Below are 25100 nucleotides of genomic sequence, written 5' to 3' on the forward strand. Positions count from 1 at the left end.
TTACAAAACCGATAAGTAAATAAGACATACGTGCAACTCAAGCTGGACTGTACACATCTTTACCTTTCTACTGCTTCTGCTGTCTCCAAATCCGCAAATACGGGAGACATATGACTCCTATACAAGTGTACCAAGATTCTATGTTGTTGATGTGCCAGACAGATATGGTAATAAGAATACAGTACCGCTAATATGATGAACAAGACACATGTGCAACACCAGGTTTTCGATTTTGAGCAACGTAACTGTTGTTTTTTGAGAAATTTAGGGAAACTGGATAGCCGGACAAGTCCTGGAGGTAGTAGGTACAGGACGGGCACTCTTGGAGGACGGGTGGGGATGTTGCAATTTGGATGATCATCTGAATTGTGATGTCATCACTCTTCTAGCAAGACGGTGATTGAATTAATGCGTTTCCCTTTTTCGGGGGTTATCCTTCCTCGGTGGGAGACGGCCGGTGCTAAAATTTATTATTATTATAATCATGGGGGAGCACATATGGAGGGGGGGATGGAAAGCATTCAGGCTCAATACAGGGAACTGGAGCAGATCCAATTCCCTAGATCAAGAGCCCCTTACCAGCATCAAGGAACCTCCCTTGAGGGGAGTGCTAAAAATATATTGTTTTTATTATTAATTAAAACTATTATTATTTATTGTTATAAGCACTAAACCCGTGGGGTAAGTTAGTTTATTTAGATATACACAAATACAGTCACATAGATTATCATACATAGCAGCATATGAGTAGAGAACCTGGGATAACCCAAAAAAGTCACAGTGCCTGGGTAATTAAGTAAGTTTATTCAGGTATACACAAATACAGTTACATAGAATTATCATACATAGCAGCATGTGTAGAGAACCTGTGATAACCCGAAAAAGTCACAGTGCCTGGGTAATTAAGTAAGTAAGTTTATTCAGGTATAGACAAATACAGTTACATAGAATTATCATACATAGCAGCATATGTGTAGAGAACCTAGGATAACCCAAAAAAGTCAGAGTGACTTATTTCCATTGGGGGACAATCAGCTTCCATCCAAGAAAGGGGAGAGCAACTTCAATTCCTTGGATCAAGAATCCCCTCACGAACATGAAGGAACCTCCTACGAGGGGTTCTATTCTTACGAACTTAAGTTCTAAGTAGTCAAGGTGACATTAGAGGAGAAGGAGCCTTCAAAGGTCGCCAGGACGACCTCTGCTAGCCAGCTGTACGATACCTGCCACAATACCCCAACCCCTCTAATATTTACCTTATATATATTTAGGGTAACAAATATCGAAGCCTCCTATCACAAAGATGTTGCCAGATCTCCGGAAAAATATATATAGAACGCTGGTGTATACGATAATGCGAAGAGTTGAGTTTGTCACGTCCGGTGCAGACGACGCTCGACCAGCTGATCAACTGTTTTGGGGAATTTTCTGCCAGTGCAGGGAATATTATTATTCTCATGAAGTTATCATTAATTTAGGATTAGTAAGTTTATTCAGGTATACACAAATACATTTACTTAGATTATCATACATAGCAGCATATGTGTAAAGAACCCAGGATAACCCAAAAAAAGTCGCAGTGACTTATTTCCATTGGGGTCAAAATTTAAATTATTTATAGTAGTCTTGAGGGTACTCAGGTGTTGTATGTGTGATTATATATATATATATATATATATATATATATATATATATATATATATATATATATATATATATATATTATATATATATATATATATATATATATATATATATATATATATCTCACCACCCATCTAGATACTCATCAGTTCCACAACCCAGGGCAACATGGGTTTAAAGCAGGTCGCTCCTGTCTGTCCCAACTACTGGACCACTACGACAAGGTCCTGGATGCTCTAGAAGACAAACAGAATGCAGATATAATATACACAAAATTTGAAAAAGTCTTTGATAAGTGTGACCATGGTGTAATAGCACACAAAATGCGTAATAAAGGAATAACAGGAAAAGTCGGTAGATGGATCTATAATTTCCTCACAAACAGAATACAAAGAGTAGTAGTTAACAGAGTAAAGTCTGAGGCGGCCCGGTGGCCTGGTGGCTGTGGCCCGGTGGCCTGGTGGCTAAAGCTCCCGCTTCACACACGGAGGGCCCGGGTTCGATTCCCGGCGGGTGGAAACATTTCGACACGTTTCCTTACACCTGTTGTCCTGTTCACCTAGCAGCAAATAGGTACCTGGGTGTTAGTCGACTGGTGTGGGTCGCATCCTGGGGGACAAGATTAAGGACCCCAATGGAAATAAGTTAGACAGTCCTCGATGACGCACTGACTTACTTGGGTTATCCTGGGTGGCTAACCCTCCGGGGTTAAAAATCCGAACGAAATCTTATCTTATCTTATCACAAAGCACAGGACAAGGTCCTAAATGCACTAGAAGACAAAAAGAATGCAGATGTAATATATACAGACTTTGCAAAAGCCTTCGACAAGTGTGACCATGGCGTAATAGCGCACAAAATGCGCGCTAAAGGAATAACAGGAAAAGTCGGTCGACGGATCTATAATTTCCTCACTAACAGAACACAGAGAGTAGTCGTCAACAGAGTAAAGTCCGAGGCAGCTACGGTGAAAAGCTCTGTTCCACAAGGCACAGTACTAGCTCCCATCTTGTTCCTCATCCTCATATCCGACATAGACAAGGATGTCAGCCACAGCACCGTGTCTTCCTTTGCAGATGACACCCGAATCTGCATGACAGTGTCTTCCATTGCAGACACTGCAAGGCTCCAGGCGGACATCAACCAAATCTTTCAGTGGGCTGCAGAAAACAATATGAAGTTCAACGATGAGAAATTTCAATTACTCAGATATGGTAAACATGAGGAAATTAAATCTTCATCAGAATACAAAACAAATTCTGGCCACAAAATAGAGCGAAACACCAACGTCAAAGACCTGGGAGTGATTATGTCGGAGGATCTCACCTTCAAGGACCATAACATTGTATCAATCGCATCTGCTAGAAAAATGACAGGATGGATAATGAGAACCTTCAAAACTAGGGAGGCCAAGCCCATGATGACACTCTTCAGGTCACTTGTTCTATCTAGGCTGGAATATTGCTGCACTCTAACAGCACCTTTCAAGGCAGGTGAAATTGCCGACCTAGAAAATGTACAGAGAACTTTCACGGCGCGCATAACGGAGATAAAACACCTCAATTACTGGGAGCGCTTGAGGTTTCTAAACCTGTATTCCCTGGAACGCAGGAGGGAGAGATACATGATTATATACACCTGGAAAATCCTAGAGGGACTAGTACCGAACTTGCACACGAAAATCACTCACTACGAAAGCAAAAGACTTGGCAGACGATGCACCATCCCCCCAATGAAAAGCAGGGGTGTCACTAGCACGTTAAGAGACCATACAATAAGTGTCAGGGGCCCGAGACTGTTCAACTGCCTCCCAGCACACATAAGGGGGATTACCAACAGACCCCTGGCAGTCTTCAAGCTGGCACTGGACAAGCACCTAAAGTCAGTTCCTGATCAGCCGGGCTGTGGCTCGTACGTTGGTTTGCGTGCAGCCAGCAGCAACAGCCTGGTTGATCAGGCGCTGATCCACCAGGAGGCCTGGTCACAGACCGGGCCGCGGGGGCGTTGACCCCCGAAACTCTCTCCAGGTAAACTCCAGGTAAACTCCATCTTGTTTCTCATCCTCATATCTGACATAGACAGGAATATAAGCCACAGCGCCATGTCTTCCTTTGTAGGTGACACCCGAACTTGCATGACTGTCCTCCACTGAAGACACTGCAAGACTCAGGCGGACATCAACAAAATCTTTAAACGGGCCAAAGAAAACAATATGAAGTTCAATGATGAGAAATTCCAATTACTCCGATATGGAAAACACGAGGAAATTAAAATTTCATCGGAATATAAAACAAATTCCAACCACACAATAGAGCGAAAAACTAATGTCAAAGACCTGGGAGTGATCATGTCAGAGGATCTCACCTTCAAGGACCATAACATTGTATCAATCGCATCTGCTAGAAAAATGACAGGATGGATAATGAGAACCTTCAAAACCAGGGATGCCAAGCCCATGATGACACTCTTCAGGTCGCTTGTTCTATCTAGGCTGGAATATTGCTGCACACTAACAGCACCTGTCAAGGTAGGTGAAATTGCTGACCTAGAAAATGTATCGAGAACCTTCACGGCACGCATAACTGAGATAAAACACCTCAATTACTGGGAGCACTTGAAGTTCCTCAACCTGCACTCCCTGGAACGCAGGCGGGAGAGATACATGATTATATACACCTGGAAAATCCTAGAAGAACTAGCACCAAACTTGCACACGAAAATCCCTCCCTACGAAAGCAAAAGACTCGGCAACATCTCCCCAATGAAAAGCAGGGGTGTCACTAGCACGTTAAGAGACAATACAATAAGTGTCAGGAGCCCAAGACTGTTCAGCTGCCTCCCAGCATACATAAGGGAGATTACCAATAGACCCCTGGCTGTCTTCAAGCAGGCACTGGACAAGCACCTAAAGTCAGTACCTGACCAGCCGGGTTATGGTTCATACGTTGGATTACGTGCGGCCAGTAGTAACAGCCTGGTTGATCAAACTCTGATCCACCGTGAAGCCTAGTCACAGACCGGGCCGCGGGGGCGTTGACCCCCGGAACTCTCCAGGTATACCCGAGGTATACGATATTTTGCAATGGCCTTGTGGGTACACATATTTCGGGCTTAATATACAGTACCTGGAGTTTACCTGGAGAGAGTTCCGGGGGTCAACGCCCCCGCGGCCCGGTCTGAGACCAGGCCTCCTGGTGGATCAGAGCCTGATCAACCAGGCTGTTGCTGCTGGCTGCACGCAAACCAACGTACGAGCCACAGCCCGGCTGATCCGGAACTGACTTTAGGTGCTTGTCCAGTGCCAGCTTGAAGACTGCCAGGGGTCTGTTGGTAATCCCCCTTATGTGTGCTGGGAGGCAGTTGAACAGTCTCGGGCCCCTGACACTTATTGTATGGTCTCTTAACGTGCTAGTGACACCTAGTATAATACAATTAGGTTAATAAGTAAGTAAATACGTCTATAATCTAAAAGGACTATGACCTGTTTTTTTCATGCACTGAAACACGTTTTATTCAAGTTCCTTACACAATTTTTACATTTTTTCTAAACCCGTATTGTGTTGACATAGTCGATCTATTATATTTTGTTAACTTTCTGATATGCTGCAACATGAGAGGCATCCAGAGTGATGAATTATGACAGGAAAACCATCGTTGTGGCGAAATTTGTCTGGTAAAAGTATGTCTCTTGCTCAAACCTTGTAAAATGTCAGAGATGACTGTACTTGTGTAATAGTAGGCTTTTAGGTTTCATTTAAACTTTTACACTGGAATTGAAGCTTGAGAGAACCCAACAGATTCAAATAATGTGAGGGTTTAGCACATAGTTGTGATTATGTATTCAGTTTCTAATTAAAACAACTGTATGATTTAATGGCAGAGTTGCAGTCTGAACCAGTAATGAGACTTTGTACTTATGTGTAGAACTTTTGAAACAATTAAAATTCAACTTTTTATTTTTGTATATGCTGTACAAAGGTAATGTAATAGAGAACACGAGAATATTGAATACGTACATAGGTATTTTTTAATACGTAGGGATAATTTAGGGAAATATTCTGGGGTGGTAACTGGGGTGGGGAAGAACCAGCAGCCGGTGAGTGAGGACCAGCCGGGACGGACGTCATCTCTCACGCTCTTCTGACTTATTTGACATTTAACGATTAACAATGGCGTTGAACAAGCTCAGCATCGACAAGTTGAATCTCTCTGGTAAAAGGGTATTAATGAGGTGAGTGGAACCGCTTATAAATTACGTTTATGTACGAGAAAAGAGGGAACTGGTAGTGCCTGGTTGCTATGCCACCCTGAGTATTTATGCCATAAACATGGCACTGGTGACAAGAATTTCTCGTTGACATTACAGAAAATAGTTTATAAATGGTATTGACTTGGGTTTACGGTGATAATTAAAACCTAACAAAGGGATTCGACAGCGTTCTTCAGAGTAGCGATTCCTGACGCCGGTACAGGGCTCTTCATCTAGGAAAATTGAGCAACCCATCAGTTTCCTGGATCAGATCTTTTGCCTCCCATACCTCAGGAGCTGTATGACCCTTATTGGGTATGACCTGATCAGTCAGGCTGTTTGACCAAGTACTGACTTCAGGAGCTTATCCAGTTTTACCAAAAGACAGACAGGGCTCTGGTAGTAATTTCCCTTATATACAAAAGAAATGTGTTAAGTCTTGTGCCATTTACACTTATCTCTTAGGGTACTGGTTGTACTCCTACTTTTTTTTTTTTAAAGTGGGGGATTATTTTGCACCATCGCTGAGTCTTTTGTTTTCGTAGGAAGTTTGATATCACGGGTAAATGTCTCAAATGGCTTTTATCTCTTGTAGTTGTGATAAGGCCCAGTACTACGACACATTTCACATACATTCCACTGTTTCCCATTAATAAAGGGTGACAGTATTTGTATACTATCATGCAAGGTCAATGTTTACTTTAGATTTTGCTTCCTGAATTTTGGATGGTCAGTTAACTCAATTGGAGTGGGTAGGGGATTCATATGGAGTAATCAAAATTCCAGACACTAATGGAAAAACAACTAGCTAATAAAACTCATTTTATTACTGTAGTGCAAACAATATATTAAATATTGCAGATGTAGATGTATGTGTGTTTACAGTGATAGAAGGCTGGAGATATTTTTTACAATCACTTACAACTTTCTTGTTTTACAGAGTGGATTTCAACGTACCCCAGAAAGACGGCAAAATCACCAATAATCAGCGTATTGTTGCTGCTCTAGACAGCATCAAATATGCACTTGAACAGAAGGCGAAGAGCGTTGTCCTCTGCTCTCACTTGGGCAGGCCTGATGGTAACTTGTCAAATATTACACACTTGATGCTACCATGTTAGGGTTATTCTGTATATACATTTTTATTTTTTAACACTTCCACCTGTACAAATTGTTTTCTCCATAATTTTTGCTCCAGGGTATCATACTTAGAGAAAATTTTGAATAATGGAAATCTAAAATTTGTCTTGTTCCAAAAGCTTGTTAAAAAATTGTGATTAGCAGTATTTTTTTTTTTTTTTTTTGTTTAGATGTCCAGAATTCAGAATTATCTTTTAGGGGAAAACAATTATTCTGTGTAATAAAAGTCCAAGTTAGTGATTGTCTTAAATTTTGGTTGGATTTACTGTCAAAATTAAAAATTTTATACAACATTCTCAAATGATTTAGATAAAGAAAAATTGGATATCAAATTGGGGAGGAAGAGTATGGAAGAAGTGAATGTTTTCAGATATTTGGGAGTTGACGTGTCAGTGGATGGATTTATGAAGGATGAGGTTAATCATAGAATTGATGAAAGAAAAAAAGGTGAGTGGTGCATTGAGGTATATGTGGAGGCAAAATATGTTATCTATGGAGGCAAAGAAGGGAATGTATGAAAGTATAGTAGTACCAACACTCTTATATGGGTGTGAAGCTTGGGTTGTAAATGGTGCAGCAAGGAGGCAGTGGAGATGTCCTGTCTAAGAGCAATGTGTGGTGTAAATATTATGCAGAAAATTCGGAGAAAGTGTGGAGTTAATAAAAGGATAGTCAGAGGGCTGAAGAGGGTTTGTTGAGGTGGTTTGGTCATTTAGAGAGATTGGATCAAAGTAGATTGACATGGAGAGCGTATAAATCTGTAGGGGAAGGAAGGCAGGGTAGGGGCCGTCCTTGAAAAGGTTGGAGGAAGGGGGTAAAGGTGGTGGTGTGGGCGAGGGGTTTGGACTTCCAGCAAGCGTGCATGAGCGTTAGATAGGAGTGAATGGAGACAAATGGTATTTGGGACCTGACAATCTGTTGGAGTGTGAGCAGGGTAATATTTAGTGAAGGAATTCAGGGAAACCGGTTATTTTATATAACCTGACTTGAGTCCTGGAAATGGGAAGTACAATGCCTGCATTCTAAAGGAGGGGTTTGGGATATTGGCAGTTTGGAGAGAGATATTGTGTATTTTTATATGTATATACTTCTAAACTGTTGTATACTGGGCACTTCTGCAAAAACAGTGATTGTGTAAGTGAGGTGAAAGTGTTGAATGATGAAAGTATTTTCTTTTTGGGGATTTTCTTTCTCTTTGGGTCACCCTGCCTCGGTGGGAGACGGCCGACTTGTTGAAAAGAAAAAAAAAAATCTTATTTGGGGAAATTCCACATTAATTTAGAAAACTAACAAAAATGTTAATTTTCTAAATCTTGACTTTTTTTTTTTTTTATTCAAATTACACTTTCTAAGTTTGAGAGAATTTCAAATAGAGAGAAGCTACTTTATTGCACAATATATAAACCAAGTAAAAAAGAAAAACTAGTTGTCAATTTATTCAGTTTCCTGGAATTTTATAATTGTTGAAGTAAATTGGTGAAGATATCAGCTGGCATGAAACAACTCAAATCAGCGATTTGAGTTGTCTAGTATCTGATACTAGACAACTCAAATCACTGATTTTGTGCCCAGAGAATTTATTGGTGGACAATCACTGAAATCAGCTTTTCTGTTTAATGCCAGTGGGTTGATTCATACTCCCTGTACAGGAAACGGTAAATTATGTTAAATTATCTGAATTCTCTTAAATTCTTTCAGTATTTTCACGCAATGCTTAAATACTTTTCATTACTACACAGCTACAAATGTTGAAATCTTCATTTTGACTTATTGTAGATACATAACAGTAACTTGTACTGCACTTGTACGGTGGAACCTTTTCGTATGCCATAGTTTGTATGTAAAACTATAGTTTTCCTCTTTAAAATGTATTTTTTGTTAATATTTCCCATAAGAAATAATGTAAATCCAATTAATCTGTTCCAGACACCCAAAAATATTAACAAAAAAAATACATTTTATAGAGAATAGCTATAGTTTTACATACGAACTAGGGCATACGAAAACCGAGGTTCCACTGTACGTATTATATTTTATGCTGAATTTTCAGTTTGTTAATCTTTCATGAGGACTCAGGAAATCAGAATGACACGATTGCAAACAAACCATACCATGGGCATGGCTAGCTGGCCCAGTGGCTAACACGTCGGTCTGGAGTTTTATGACTCTGATCGTGGGTTCTAACCCCGCCCATGGTGTGATTTCTTTCATGATGCAGATAAATATATTTCTAATTATATTTTACTAGCTGCAGTTTAAGATTTTGCAAGCAGTTCTTGGTGAGTCTTGTATTTGAGATCTGGCTACTGGGAAACACATCTACTTTATGTAAAGTAAAAGGACACAAGTGCAACTAATGTGACTTTTTATTGTGGCAATGTTTTGCTCTCCAGTAAACCCTGCCATCACATAGTCTCTCCTCCTAATACTATACAAACACATTACAGAGGATGAACTTTGAAACAGGCCTTCCCTACTCCAGCCTTCAAGAGAAATATTTGTCTAACCTATTTTTATGTTACCCAAGTAATAGCTTTTATATACTTTTACTCATGTGCAAGTTAATTGTTCTACCATATTGTATTACTACTACTACTACAACTTATATCACTACTACTACATACTACCACTAGTATTGCACCTCACTCTATGCCTATATATACCCTCTGTGTCCATGTACTGTTTGTAACGGCTTGACAAAGCTCCTGGAGAGTGAAACGTTGCCAAAATAAAATGCCACATTAGTTGCGCTTGTCCTTTTACTTTACATATTGTTGGTAATTCTACCAAAATATATATAATCTACTTAATGTACAATATAGGGGCATACTTTTGCAAAAAAAAAAAAAAAAATCCTTATTGTTTTTGTGAAACCTTTGGAGATTGAAAGTAGTGCTCTGAAGCACTGACTTTTGTCTAGAGTGGGAGAATAAAAAAAAAGAATCACAACACTGTATCTGGAACAATTCTAAGCAAATACAGTTTGGAGACTAATTTTTTAGACAGTTTCAGCCCAGAATGGGGTGAAATGGGACTTGATAATGGTACATTACTGATGGAAACGCAAAGTTCTATATCCAAATTGAGCGCTAGCACATGTTTATTTACTAATCCTTTCTAAGCATATTTTTTGTATTTTAAAAATTACAGGAAATAAGAATATGAAATTCACTCTGGCACCTGTGGCTGAAGAGCTCAAGACATTGCTTGGCTGCGATGTAACATTCCTCCCTGATTGTGTGGGATCAGAGGTTGAGGCAGCCTGTGCTGATCCTGCTCCTGGCTCTGTCATCCTCCTTGAAAATTTAAGATTTCACGTTGAGGAGGAAGGCAAGGGTGTTGATGCATCTGGAGCAAAGGTATGCAAGTGTATAAAGATGGTTTGTGTGTTGCATCGATATTATGTATTGCTTATAATAGAACAAGCTTTGAATGAGAAAGTGCTTCACTCATGTAAGCTTTAGACTGAATGAGAAGTTGTCTCGATAAAGGCTTGCTCTGCAACCTGTCTTTTCTTTTGGGCATTGATACTATATTGCAGCTTTCTATTCCAATTTTGGTCTAATAAACTTGATAGTTTTTTTTTTTTTAACACATCACCATGCATGTATTTGGAAGGCTAATTTTATATTTGGCATTATGAATTTCTTTTTTTCTTGACTGAAGCATGTGATTGTGCAATTTGTTTATATTTACTCCCAGATCAGTTTATTGGATGTTAACAGTATAGTATCTTATAGTTGATATTGCTCATGATATTTCTCCAAAGAATGTGCCTTCATGCTGGTGAAGGGTTCTTAATCAGTGAAATTAGAAATGCCCATTTCTTTCAAACCAGATTATCCCCCAGTCCCCAAGCACTATGTCCTCTGTGGATATAGGACTTTCCCCATAAAATTTGCCATAATATTTCATGTGTGTTTTCTCTTTTTCATTTCCATTATTTACCTCTTCTTTCAACAAACTGGCCATATCTCACCAAAGCAGTGTGCCCCAGAAAGAAAAACAAAAGTTTCTCTTTTTGACTTGAGTAATGTATAAAGGAGAAGGGGTCGCTAGCCCCTTGCTCCCGGCATTTTAGTCACCTCTTACAACACGTATGGCTTGCGGAGGAAGAATTCTGTTCCATTTCCCCATGGAGATAAGAGGAAATAAATAAGTACAAGAACTAATAAGAAAATAGAAGAAAACCCAGAGGGGTGTGTGTATATGCCTGTACATGCATGTGTAGTGTGGCCTAATTGTAAGTAGAAGTAGCAAGACGTACCTGAAATCTTGCGTGTTTATGAGACAGGAAAGACACACCAGCAATCCTTCCATCATGTAAAACAAAAAAAGGTTTCGTTTTACACTCGCTCAGCAGGACGGTAGTACCTCTGTGGGCGGTTGCTATCTACCAACCTATTACCTAGGTTTATACCACTTGTCATCATTAAATTCTATGATCTACCTTTCATTGGCCAAACTTACCAGTCTCTTGTAAGAATTTACAATTACAATATTCGACAAATTTTGCAAATAATGTTTACAAAATCCACATATATTCAATTGTGATTTATGTCTGCAAACTATTTATATGAATTAAAATATTAATTTCTGAACCATAATTCATGCCACTGGTAACATATCCTTTTGAGGATACATTTGTCTTTGCAATTTTGTTTTTAGCAAAAAAAAAAAAATCTTTCATCCATTGTATGGATATCTTTTTATTCTACCTAAATTTTGTATTTTCTAGTTTAATCTTTCATGAGATACTTTATCAAAATAATGTTTGAGATACAAGTTTTTCACCCCCTTTGCCATTTTAATGAAACACTGTTAACACAAACAAATATATGGAACAAATATATATACATATATATATGTTTTGCATTATCAAATTCTAGGTCAAAGCTGATCCTGCAAAGGTTGCCAAGTTCCGTGCATCCTTACGTAAACTTGGCGATGTGTATGTTAATGATGCTTTTGGTACTGCCCATCGCGCTCACTCTTCTATGGTTGGTGAAGGCTTTGAACAGCGAGCATCAGGTTTCTTGCTGAAGAAAGAACTCACATACTTTGCTAAAGCTTTGGAGAATCCTGAAAGGTGAATTTGACTTTTTTGTTTTTTTTAGATGTCCTAGTGAGTGCTATTGACAAGTAATAATTTCTTTCTAGATGAAAAGTATCTCAATTTCATACCCCGAATAAATATTAGACAGATTTTTGCAATTTTTTTTTTTTTTTTTTTTTTTATTCGCCGATTTTGCAATTCAAGTTGAAATGTGGTTCAGAAATAGCTTAAGTGCAGTAAGGGAAAAGAAATTTATTATACAGTGGACCCCCGGTTTACAATATTATTTCATTCCAGAAGTATGTTCAGGTGCCAGTACTGAACGAATTTGTTCCCATAAGGAATATTGTGAATTAGATTAGTCCATTTCAGACCCCCAAACATATACATACAAACGCACTTACATAAATACACTTGCATAATTGGTCGCATTGGAAGCTGATCGTAAAGCGGGGGTCCACTGTATTTGATAAATGTTATTTTTTGTAATGTCTTATGACCCGTTATAATACACTTGGTTTCTTTTGCTGAAGGTCTTAGTTTACATGTACAATGGTGTTGATAAATTTTCAAAAATGTCCTTGAAATAATTTTTTTTTTTTTTAGACCATTCTTGGCAATCCTGGGAGGAGCAAAGGTCAAAGACAAAATTCAGCTGATTGAAAACTTGCTGGACCGTGTAGATGAGATGATGATTGTTGGAGGCATGGCTTTCACATTCCTCAAGGTTTTAAAGAATATGGAGGTTAGTTGCTGATGTACATCTTAATCTTATTTTAATGCTTTTATTTTGATTCCTGCACAGTATAACAAACTGACTTTTCACTCTTATCTTGAATATTATATTGATGGGAGAGATTCTTGGACCTAACCTGCTGTTTCACAGGTGTGAATTGTGCCTCTCTTGAGATAGTTTGGTAATTTAAACAAGATAGGCTAAGATAATTTAACCAAGAGGGTGTATAGATAAAGTACTTATATCTCAATACTTCCCACACATCCACCTTCAGACTCTTCCTGAGACTTTCTTATGCCAGTGTCCATTCACCCCGGATATATACTCCTTGATCAATCTTTCTCGGTATATTTCTAAATGACCAGACATCTACAACCCTTCTGCTGCATCCTTAATTATGCATAAAAATTTTCAGATTTTTATGAATCCTTGGTGTAACTAGTTAATATTTTTTATTTTGTGTGTAAGGTAACATTTTATGAAGAGATTCAAGGAAATTGGTTAGTTGGACTTGAGTCCTGGAGGTTGAGGTACAGTTCCTGCACTCTGAAGGAGGGGTGGGGATATTTGCAGTTTGGAGGTGCATCTGAAGTGTAGTGTCGGCATGCCTCTGGCAAGACGGTGGAGTGAGTGATGGTGAAAATTTTTCTTTTTTGGATCACCCTTTGTTGGTGAGAGACAGTTGGTGTGTGGGAATTGTCACAGTTGCTCTTTTGGTAAATTCTGATAAGATGTTAGAAAGGTTGGGGGAAGAATTTAGGAGGGGATGTAAAAGAAGGAAATTAAAAGTGAACATAGGAAAGAGTGAGGTGATAAGAGAAGCAAAAAATATAGGCAACAGAAGATTGGATATTAGTGGAGTGAGGGAGTAAATGTGTTAAGATGTGTGGGATAGGATCTATTGGCAGATGGGTCTCTGAAAGAGAAGGTAAACCATAGAATAGAAGGATGGGGGAGAAAGATAGCTGGTGCATTGAGGCATCTCTGGAAACGAGTAACTTTATCCATGGAGAAAAAAAAAAGAAATATACTTTAATAAAACAGTACCAACCAGGGGTGTATCTATGGAAAATAGCGCCTGTGGCATTTACTGAAATTGTGCCCCTGTCCAAATATCTGATGCCCATCTTTTAGATAACTTTACCATAAAATCAGCTCAAAAATACAAGTCAAGCTCGTGAATAATAATAATTAAAAATAATAATAATAATGGTTTTTCAGTGTTATACAGCTTTGCGTATTTATTTATTTTTTTTTTTTTTGTAGAAATAACGGCAATGATAAAATGTTATGTGACACTTCAGAGTTTATCTTCAAATAAATCAGTAAAAACTGCATTTTTGTGTAGAATTTTTTTTAGGAGGTTGAGGTGAATAGTAATTATAAAATGAATTGAGAGTCTTGTCATGTCATGAATGCAGTACATTGAGCATCAGATATTTGCAAAGTGGCTGACTCAGTTTTGCTGTGTCATTGCAGTAGCAAGAATGCCAGTTCTGTCATCCAGTATTCGCAGGAATCATGGTTTGCCATATTTAACTTTTCAGACAAAATTGGGAAATAACCTTAACTAGAAAAGTTTTTCCATTTCAGATTGGCACATCCCTGTATGATGCAGAAGGTGCTAAAATCGTAGAGAAGCTCATGGCCAAGGCAGAGCAAAGGAATGTGAAGATGCACTTCCCAGTAGATTTCATTACTGGTGACAAATTTGATGAAAATGCTAATGTAAGTAATAATCTATTTTCTCTCTTGTCTGTTTGCTTTTCTTATTTGTATCTTGTCATAATTCTTAAATTGTTAACTGTATCTATACAGCATTGATACAATAATATATTCTCATGCAAGAGAGCGTGAGTGAGAGCAAGAGCACACTTCTCCAAGTTGAGGGACTGACTACCTCAGAAGTATTTCTGCAAGGCTGATGGACTGACCACATCATTACATCCCTACTGCTTTTACTGTGGCCATATTTAGTCACCTCTATATTCAGCTGAAGAAACCTACTGTGTAGGGAAATCACTTTGGAAATCAAGATGGCAAACTGTTGAACATCTTGCTTGTCTACTCATCAGTTGTACATTATTATATTGATAAGGGAAGAGACTGGTTGAACTATAGGTCTGTCTGTCAAGCATTGTTTATACAACAATGAAAAGCCATAAATGAAACGTTCATAAAACATTTTGAGTCCAAAATCCTGCTCTCCATCAGTTTTATATCTTCAAAATCCAGGTTATCAAATCTAGTAGGCTAATGTATGATGATAGTAATGGAGATTGTTAAAGAAAGAAATGGATGGGTAGATTTCATTTATTTTATTAGAATTTGTTTAGGTGTTCCTTTGTATGTTGTAACACATTTCTAAACCTGAATTGGGCATACTTATTTTCAGTCTGGCACTGCTTCAGCTGAGGCTGGTATTCCTGCAGAATGGATGGGACTAGATTGTGGTCCTGCATCTGTTGAATCTTTTAAAGAACCAATCTCCAGGGCCAAGATTATTGTGTGGAATGGGTAAGACTTGAGGTGTATGGCTTTTCTCTTGTCACTGTAAGGAATAGAGTATGCTCAGTATTGATAATTTCATAGCTGCCTTCTTTACCAAAGTGGGTAATTATCTTCGATATTTGTTTCTTAAGATAAAGTAGCAGCCTTAATAACCATTGCTGGATTAAGAGTTGTGGGGGCACCTGGCAAGCAACTTCAAGGCAGGCCTCTGCTACTTTAGCTTCATGGATTACATAATGGTCTTATTATATAATGTATCAACCAGCTTTCTTTTATTTTCCTCCCCACAGATATGAACTTGTTTGAAAAGCAGAATAAATGTGTATGTAAAGTTTAATGTAGTTCTCCCAGAATCCTGCTTTGTGTGGAGCTCTGGGGTTTATGCCCCAGTTACTCTTAATCTGGCTCACTTTTGAAGTAGTGAATGTAGTACTCTGCTACATTCTTTAATACAGTGTGTTAGATGTGTAGTTATGTTCAGTACTCTATTACAGTATATTTTAGGATTACGGATTAAAATGTAGTTAATTGTCATAATAATGTGTGATTTTTAGATAATAGTATACTGAAATAATAAATTCTGCTTTGGCAGAAATCTCATACTAACAGTAATCTAGATGTCATGTATAATAGACTTCTGTACTTGATTGAATAGACCAACATACTATATGCTCTTACGTCTGCTCATATTTTAATAGAAAACTTATGAGACACTCCAGAGCTTCAAGCAGTAGATTAGTGTCAACTGTTTTGGATAAGCAACAGTAGAAATTAGTTAAAAAATAAAGTGATCAGACTATTCAGTGGTGTCCACAAGGCTGATAGCATATACTTGAATTTACCTGTCATGGCATATTTCTACCAGAAGTGGGCTGTTAACATATAATAAACCTACAGAAAGAGAATCTGTTGTCCTAATACAATTCAGTATTCTTACCATACAGTAAAAAAAAATGCCTTATAGTATAAGCATACTCCGCTTAACACTGGGATTGCATTCTTGAATGCCAATTTTAGGTGAGATGGTGTTCAGGCATGGAAGGTCTCATGATATTTATCCCCCTAAATCTCTTATCTGTGTAAGCATGAAATTATTTGACCATAACCATACAATTCAAGTTCTTTGCACAGTAGATAGATAAGACTTGAATACCTTAAAAATAACCTATAGATGATGCACGTTATGGCTTGGTGGAAAATGTGTGAATAGAGGAATGGCAACGCATTACCACTGTCATGTGCAAGGAAGGTAGGTTAGCAATAGCAAATGAAGATATGGAGCACTGAGTAGCCGTCTTCCATTTTTGTCAGTTTTTTAGTAAATGTTTCAAGAGGATGGCTACACTTAACATGTCCAGTATGTATTAAAATTGATTTGCGTATTTTAACCCGTAAACGGTCCAAACATATACGTATATACGTTTCTTCAACATTTGAAAGTATGTAAAAAAAAGATCATCTTTTTGTTTTTTTACATTTGAAAATGTGTAAAAAAAACTTTGATCTACTTTTTTTTTTTTTTTTTTTTTTTTTTGAAAATGTGAAAAAAACGTAGATCTACTTTTGTAGCACTACACATGTGAACTTAGATCTGCTTGGACCGTTTACGGGTTAAGCTGGTAAAAAGAATTCAATAATCCTGAGAAATTATTATAATTTGCTGATCCATTTCTTACCTCAGCTTATTTGCAACCTAATCCAGGTATTGTTAACCCTGGATTGCTAGCTACCAGTCAAGGGTAGCTCCAGAAGTTTTATGTGGAAAGGGCTTTGGGGTGGCTGTCTGGTTGGAAGAGGGGGCTTAGCTTAAAGCAGTGTTATGATTTGGGGAATTTGGTGGGGACTGGTGGAATTTGGGAAAAGTTTCGGCTCTCATATTTATCCCTCCTTCCTTGGTGCTACCCCTGCTACAAGTGGATTTGCATTCTGGTTGCTCATGAGTCAGAGGCTATAGGCACTTCTTGAAGGTGTTCTACCTTATCCAGTATTTGAAGTAATGGATAAAAATTTTCTAGGTAGGCATGTTAGTTCCCAATTATCAATATTTTTGTATAAATATTTTTTACAGACCGTGTGGTGTGTTTGAGTTTGAAAAATTTGCAAGTGGAACGAAAAGCGTTATGGACATGGTGGTAGAAGCCACAAAAGCTGGTTGTACCACAATTATTGGAGGAGGAGATACTGCAACATGCTGTGCTAAGTGGGGGACAGAAGATAAGGTTTCACATGTATCGACTGGAGGTGGTGCCTCTCTTGAGCTTCTTGAAGGTAAGTTGGTGCACTGGAAATTTTTAAAAAATTTCCCACACTTCCTTGTTACCTACAGAGGGTAACCTAAGAAAGAAACACATTTGCCATCTTTTATCAATAGCTGCTGAACAACATCCCCATCCTTCTTTCAGAGTACAGGCACTACTTCCCACCTCCAGGACTCAGTCCAGCAGACCGGTTTCACTTAATCTCTTCATAAATGCTACCTTCCTCGCACTCCGGCAATGCAGTGTTTAATGTATAATTTATTCAGTTTACTTAATAAATGTCTGTAAACTGATGATTTTGCAATTTTGGAAAAAGATGCAGATCATCAATCCAGAATTTGCACCAGTCCTTGAAGAGCTTGATTTGTACTTAGAGCCATAACCAATGCAAATAATGCTCTTTCATCAATTGGTATCGAAATATGTGAGGATAGCAGGAAAGCCTTCCTCTCTCTCTCTCTCTCTCTCCATAAGATGCATTCGTCAACTTTTCGATGAATCTTTCACCATCATCAGGATCTGTAAAATTACCCCAAACGCTTGTACAAAATGTGAATGATAAATTGTGAACAGATAGTAAAAAAGGTTAAAAATAAAGACAAAAGCTAGACGTACAACAGTTGAACAGAAACTGACCCACCCAGCTGCATCTGTCAGGCTGAGGTCAACAAGAGAAAACTCCTGCAGGGAGGCAACTATTTTAATATAGACATAGTAGTAGGTTGGTAGACAGCAACCACCCAGGGAGGTACTACCGTCCTGCCAAGTGAGTGTAAAACGAAGCCTGTGATTGTTTTACATGATGGTAGGATTGCTGATGTCTTTTGTCTGTCTCATAAATATGCAAGATTACAGGCATGTCTTGCTACTTCTACTTACACTTAGGTCACACTACACATACATGTACACATTTATTTATACACACTCATCTGAGTTTTTCTTTGATTTTATCTTAATAGTTCTTGGTCTTATTAATTTTCCTTTTATATCCATGGGGAAGTGGAATAAGAATCTTTCCTCCGTAAGCCATGCGTGTTGTAAAAGTCAACTAAAATGCCGGGAACAATGGGCTAGTAACCCCTTTTCCTGTAAAGATTACTAAAAAGAATAAGAAGAAGAAAATTGTCAAAGTGGGAAGTCTGAATGTGCGTGGATGTTGTGCAGATGATAAGAAAGAGATGATTGTGGATGTTATGAATGAGAAGAAGCTGGATGTCCTGGCTTTAAGTGAAACAAAGCTGAAGGGGGTGGGAGAGTTTCAGTGGAGAGGAATAAATGGGATTAGGTCAGGGGTTTCAAATAGAGTTAGAGCTAAAGAAGGAGTAGCAATAATGTTGAAGGATAAGCTATGGCAGGAAAAGAGGGACTATAAATGTATTAATTCAAGGATTATGTGGAGTAAAATAAAGATTGGATGTGAAAAGTGGGTTATAATAAGCGTGTATGCACCTGGAGAAGAGAGAAGTGTAGAGGAGAGAGAGAGATTTTGGGAAATGTTGAGTGAATGCGTGGGGAGTTTTGAATCAAGTGTGAGAGTAATGGTGGTTGGGGATTTTAATGCTAAAGTGGGTAAAAATGTTATGGAGGGAGTAGTAGGTAAATTTGGGGTGCCAGGGGTAAATGTAAATGGGGAGCCTTTAATTGAGCTATGTGTAGAAAGAAATTTGGTAATAAGTAATACATATTTTATGAAAAAGAGGATAAATAAATATACAAGGTATGATGTAGCACGTAATGAAAGTAGTTTATTAGATTATGTATTGGTGGATAAAAGGTTGATGGGTAGGCTCCAGGATGTACATGTTTATAGAGGGGCAACTGATATATCGGATCATTATTTAGTTGTAGCTACAGTTAGAGTAAGAGGTAGATGGGAAAAGAGGAAGGTGGCAACAACAAGTAAGAGGGAGGTGAAAGTGTATAAACTAAGGGAGGAGGAAGTTCGGGTGAGATACAAGCGACTATTGGCAGAAAGGTGGGCTAGTGCAAAGATGAGTAGTGGGGGGGTTGAAGAGGGTTGGAATAGTTTTAAAAATGCAGTATTAGAATGTGGGGCAGAAGTTTGTGGTTATAGGAGGGTGGGGGCAGGAGGAAAGAGGAGTGATTGGTGGAATGATGAAGTAAAGGGTGTGATAAAAGAGAAAAAGGTAGCTTATGAGAGGTTTTTACAAAGCAGAAGTGTTATAAGAAGAGCAGAGTATATGGAGAGTAAAAGAAAGGTAAAGAGAGTGGTGAGAGAGTGCAAAAGGAGAGCAGATGATAGAGTGGGAGAGGCACTGTCAAGAAATTTTAATGAAAATAAGAAAAAATTTTGGAGTGAGTTAAACAAGTTAAGAAAGCCTAGGGAAAATATGGATTTGTCAGTTAAAAACAGAGTAGGGGAGTTAGTAGATGGGGAGATGGAGGTATTGGGTAGATGGCGAGAATATTTTGAGGAACTTTTAAATGTTAAGGAAGAAACAGAGGCAGTAATTTCATGCACTGGTCAGGGAGGTATACCATCTTTTAGGAGTGAAGAAGAGCAGAATGTAAGTGTGGGGGAGGTACGTGAGGCATTACGTAAAATGAAAGGGGGTAAAGCAGCTGGAACTGATGGGATCATGACAGAAATGTTAAAAGCAGGGGGGGATATAGTGTTGGAGTGGTTGGTACTTTTGTTTAATAAATGTATGAAAGAGGGGAAGGTACCTAGGGATTGGCAGAGAGCATGTATAGTCCCTTTATATAAAGGGAAAGGGGACAAAAGAGACTGTAAAAATTATAGAGGAATAAGCTTACTGAGTATACCAGGAAAAGTGTACGGTAGGGTTATAATTGAAAGAATTAGAGGTAAGACAGAATGTAGGATTGCGGATGAGCAAGGAGGTTTTAGAGTGGGTAGGGGATGTGTAGATCAGGTGTTTACATTGAAGCATATATGTGAACAGTATTTAGATAAAGATAGGGAAGTTTTTATTGCATTTATGGATTTAGAAAAGGCATATGATAGAGTGGATAGAGGAGCAATGTGGCAGATGTTGCAAGTATATGGAATAGGTGGTAAGTTATTAAATGCTGTAAAGAGTTTTTATGAGGATAGTGAGGCTCAGGTTAGGGTGTGTAGAAGAGAGGGAGACTACTTCCCGGTAAAAGTAGGTCTTAGACAGGGATGTGTAATGTCACCATGGTTGTTTAATATATTTATAGATGGGGTTGTAAAGGAAGTAAATGCTAGGGTGTTTGGGAGAGGGGTGGGATTAAATTATGGGGAATCAAATTCAAAATGGGAATTGACACAGTTACTTTTTGCTGATGATACTGTGCTTATGGGAGATTCTAAAGAAAAATTGCAAAGGTTAGTGGATGAGTTTGGGAATGTGTGTAAAGGTAGAAAGTTGAAAGTGAACATAGAAAAGAGTAAGGTGATGAGGGTGTCAAATGATTTAGATAAAGAAAAATTGGATATCAAATTGGGGAGGAGGAGTATGGAAGAAGTGAATGTTTTCAGATACTTGGGAGTTGACGTGTCGGCGGATGGATTTATGAAGGATGAGGTTAATCATAGAATTGATGAGGGAAAAAAGGTGAGTGGTGCGTTGAGGTATATGTGGAGTCAAAAAACGTTATCTATGGAGGCAAAGAAGGGAATGTATGAAAGTATAGTAGTACCAACACTCTTATATGGGTGTGAAGCTTGGGTGGTAAATGCAGCAGCGAGGAGACGGTTGGAGGCAGCGGAGATGTCCTGTTTAAGGGCAATGTGTGGTGTAAATATTATGCAGAAAATTCGGAGTGTGGAAATTAGGAGAAGGTGTGGAGTTAATAAAAGTATTAGTCAGAGGGCAGAAGAGGGGTTGTTGAGGTGGTTTGGTCATTTAGAGAGAATGGATCACAGTAGAATGACATGGAAAGCATATAAATCTATAGGGGAAGGAAGGCGGGGTAGGGGTCGTCCTCGAAAGGGTTGGAGAGAGGGGGTAAAGGAGGTTTTGTGGGTAAGGGGCTTGGACTTCCAGCAAGCGTGCGTGAGCGTGTTAGATAGGAGTGAATGGAGACGAATGGTACTTGGGACCTGACGATCTGTTGGAGTGTGAGCAGGGTAATATTTAGTGAAGGGATTCAGGGAAACCGGTTATTTTCATATAGTCGGACTTGAGCCCTGGAAATGGGAAGTACAATGCCTGCACTTTAAAGGAGGGGTTTGGGATATTGGCAGTTTGGAGGGATATGTTGTGTATCTTTATATGTTTATGCTTCTAGACTGTTGTATTCTGAGCACCTCTGCAAAAACAGTGATAATGTGCGAGTGTGGTGAAAGTGTTGAATGATGATGAAAGTATTTTCTTTTTGGGGATTTTCTTTCTTTTTTGGGTCACCCTGCCTCGGTGGGAGACGGCCGACTTGTTGAAAAAAAAAAAAAAAAAAAAAAATAGGAACTACGAAAGTGTAATCATTAAGCTCCCTAATAGATAAACTTTCTGAAATTCTCAAATTCAATTTATCCCATGCTCTAGCTATAATTTTAAAGTCATTGATACTTAATAAATGATCTTTAGTTTCAGAATGTAGTCATACAGCTGAAAAAATGGGTTTAGCTAATTTAGTAATGGTCCTGATGTTGGTGATTGATTTACTGAAACATTGATAATGTATGTATATTGTGGAAAAAGACTTGCTTACCACCCATACACATTAGGCTAGAACATATGTAGATAGATCTACACATGAATCATAGTGCCCTCAGGTATGCTGCGAGCTGCAAATTTTGGCTTATAGATGAGAGAAAGTCTGTGTGGTTAGTGTGTACATACAATGTAAAAAAAAAAAAAAATCCTCCCTCACATGGTACAAGATGGGAACTTAAAACCATTTGACCTTGTGTTTGGGCTAAAATAGTAATTCTGAGGCTTTTGTTTGGGTGATTTTCATGGTTTATTGGTTGTTTCTCAATGCCACATGATAATTAGATAACACTAGTGAAATGGAGACGAATATGGTCAGTTTCGTACTAGAAGCGACTTAAAATAGACCTCGAAGTGGCGGAAATGTTTAAGTTTTGGCAATTTTTCCGAGGAAATGGTAGGGGTCCCCTCCTTTTTCAGTTCTGTTTTCTTGGTTTTTACTAGGGATGTCATAAACTTTGACCAAGCAATCTTGGTTATGGTTTATTGGCCAAGAAATAGGAAGGAAAAGAAAGCTTATTTTTTGTGTGCGATTTATTGAAAATTGAGGGCAAAGGTTATTTAGAAGAGGCCTGGGGATGTGATTAATGAACAGAGTATAGGTTTAATTAGTGACTGGAATGCCTATGATGCTTTGGACTGTTTTTAAATTGAAATATATGTAATATAGTGTAAAATGTGCCAAATTACCAAATTTGGGGGCATAGTTCTGATAGTTGAGTGGGCAGTTTTTGCAGTTGAATGATAATATAGAAGGCATACTAATAATATAGCTGGAAATTGGGTTGGTTTGATAACTGGAATTAGCTTAACCCTTTCACTCTCCAAATCCCCCCCCCCCCCAAAAAAAAAAAAATAATATTCATGTGTTCACTTTTTAAATTCTTCCAAAATGGCAACAAATATTTCAGGGGGTAATGACACCAGAATTATGAAAATTGATGGAAGAGGAGTGGAGATGAGATAAATGGCATGTTGGAGATCATGTTCAATGTGAATTCTGTATTAGAAGTGGAGGAGGGTTATGAAAGGTATAATTTAGAAGGCAGAAGTAAGGTTAAAATGATTTGGTCACTTAGGATAACAGAATTAGTTGATCAAGAGTGAGTAAATCCAGGGTAGACAGGAGTGGTAGAGGTTGTTTCAGGAAGTAGGGTAGGAGAGGGGTAAAGGAGGTATGTGTGAGGATGTTAGATTTGAGTGAAGACAAATGGTTTTGTCCCATTCCCAAGTCCAGTTACCCAGACTTGGACCTGGGAAGTATAGGGCCTGCAAACTGAAGGATGGGCTTGAATGTTGAGGTGCAGAGGGTTATTTGAATTGATGTTTGTACACTTCTGGAGGAACAGCATTGAAAATTTATGAAAAACTCTTAGTAGACATTAATCTTTCCTCCTTACTTCCATCAGTAGTTCTTATGTGCAATATAAGGCAGTGTTATCAGACAGGAAATTTATGATAATGAAAAAAAGAAGTTACAGGCTCCCTTTGTTTTATGTGGACTTCATGCGAATTCAGTATTATGCAGCCCCATTTCTATTGGTAATTCCACACGTGTGATACACATTCGCTCCATGATCGGTGCAGTTCATAAAACATATTGAAGAATCTTATGATGCGGAATTAAATGTCAATGGCCTGATTGAGTATACTGTACAGCTGGCATGGGCCTGGAGTGCATCTAAATTGTAAAGTGGGGGAAATCTATATTTGTAATTCAGTATTCTAGTATAAATTACCTTTTGCATATTTATTTAATTTATACTTCATATTTGTATTTAATGTGTACTACTTTTCTTTGCAGGAAAAACACTTCCAGGAGTTGCTGCTCTTTCAGATGCTTAAATTTTCCATTTACATCAGTGGCTCTCTCCTGCCAAGGCATGGGTGACCCAAAGAAGGCATGCTTAAATTATATCAATAATAGAATGTGTCTGAACCAGTGAAGCATTATCCAGACCTTTTAAAGACAAACATTTTATAATATGATCAAAACTTGTATGTCAACAGAAAGTACTGACAAAACTTAGTAGATTTCACTGACATGTGATGTAAAACATACTAACTTAAGTGACAGTTACACAAAAATTTTGCAAATGAAAAATTATTGACTTAGGATTACTAGTCATAAAATTGCAAGTTTAAAATCTGAGCTGAATAACCTTAGATCAGTTAATTACTTAAAAAATAATTGCTCATATTTTAGAGCATTTATTTAAATTAAGAATGGAATATGGATCTTTGTGTTAATATAATATATGCAAATATAATACTTGAACCAACTGACTCTTTCATTTACTGCATGACAAGTCCAGTTTTCTCTGCAGGTGTCTAGGCTTTTATATATTTTGCATTAATAAAAGGAAATCATGTTCTGTGGGTGAGAAAACAGTACATTGCTGTTATGAAAATCTCCCATCATTCTTGTCAACTGGTAGCAGACCTCTTCAAGGTGGGCTCCTTGGCGTGGTGAAGAGGCTCTTGGTCTGAGGAATTAGCCCTGTCGGTCTTCTTCCTCAGACCGAACCTAATTACCCCCCCCATTCTCCCCTCCCCTATCCCATACTCCCCATCCTCCCCTTTTTCCATTCCTCCTCCTCCTCCCCACCCCTCTCTTTTGCCCTTCCTCTTTTTGGCCTTTGGGATTTCCCCCACAGGCGCGCTAGTTCCTAGGTAGGGGAAAGGACACCGGGGTCCATCCCATTCCGTTGAGGTTCTTGGCGGTGGCGTAGTTTGCCGTGGAATCTGGATCGCCTGGGGATGTCCCGATCCCTCTCCGGTATCCCGGAGTAGCTTTGGGTGTCTTTCGGGCGACGGGTTTATCTCTGGAAGCCACCTTTCGGAT

General features: G+C 38.5%; 1 protein-coding gene across 1 annotated transcript; it reads left to right on the forward strand.

The window, feature by feature from the left end:
• Positions 1-5717: 5717 nt before the first annotated feature.
• On the forward strand, positions 5718-24537 carry Pgk (phosphoglycerate kinase). Its single transcript, XM_053788391.2, has 9 exons — positions 5718-5875; positions 6834-6973; positions 10184-10392; positions 11923-12122; positions 12696-12834; positions 14419-14553; positions 15221-15342; positions 17405-17604; positions 24060-24537. The coding sequence occupies exons 1-9, from the start codon at positions 5814-5816 to the stop codon at positions 24098-24100; spliced, it is 1248 nt and encodes a 415-aa protein (XP_053644366.2). The 5' UTR covers positions 5718-5813; the 3' UTR covers positions 24101-24537.
• The last annotated feature ends 563 nt before the right edge of the window (positions 24538-25100 follow it).

Source organism: Cherax quadricarinatus, chromosome 49, assembly GCF_038502225.1.
Source record: "Cherax quadricarinatus isolate ZL_2023a chromosome 49, ASM3850222v1, whole genome shotgun sequence".
NCBI classification, from domain to species: domain Eukaryota; kingdom Metazoa; phylum Arthropoda; class Malacostraca; order Decapoda; family Parastacidae; genus Cherax; species Cherax quadricarinatus.

Excerpts from the sequence above, each read along its gene's own strand:
- Pgk (XM_053788391.2), top strand. The coding sequence starts at position 5,814 with ATGGCGTTGAACAAGCTCAGCATCGACAAGTTGAATCTCTCTGGTAAA. Across the intron at positions 6,974-10,183 it reads TCACTTGGGCAGGCCTGATG|GAAATAAGAATATGAAATTC; the intron begins GTAACTTGTCAA and ends TAAAAATTACAG. Across the intron at positions 10,393-11,922 it reads TTGATGCATCTGGAGCAAAG|GTCAAAGCTGATCCTGCAAA; the intron begins GTATGCAAGTGT and ends ATCAAATTCTAG.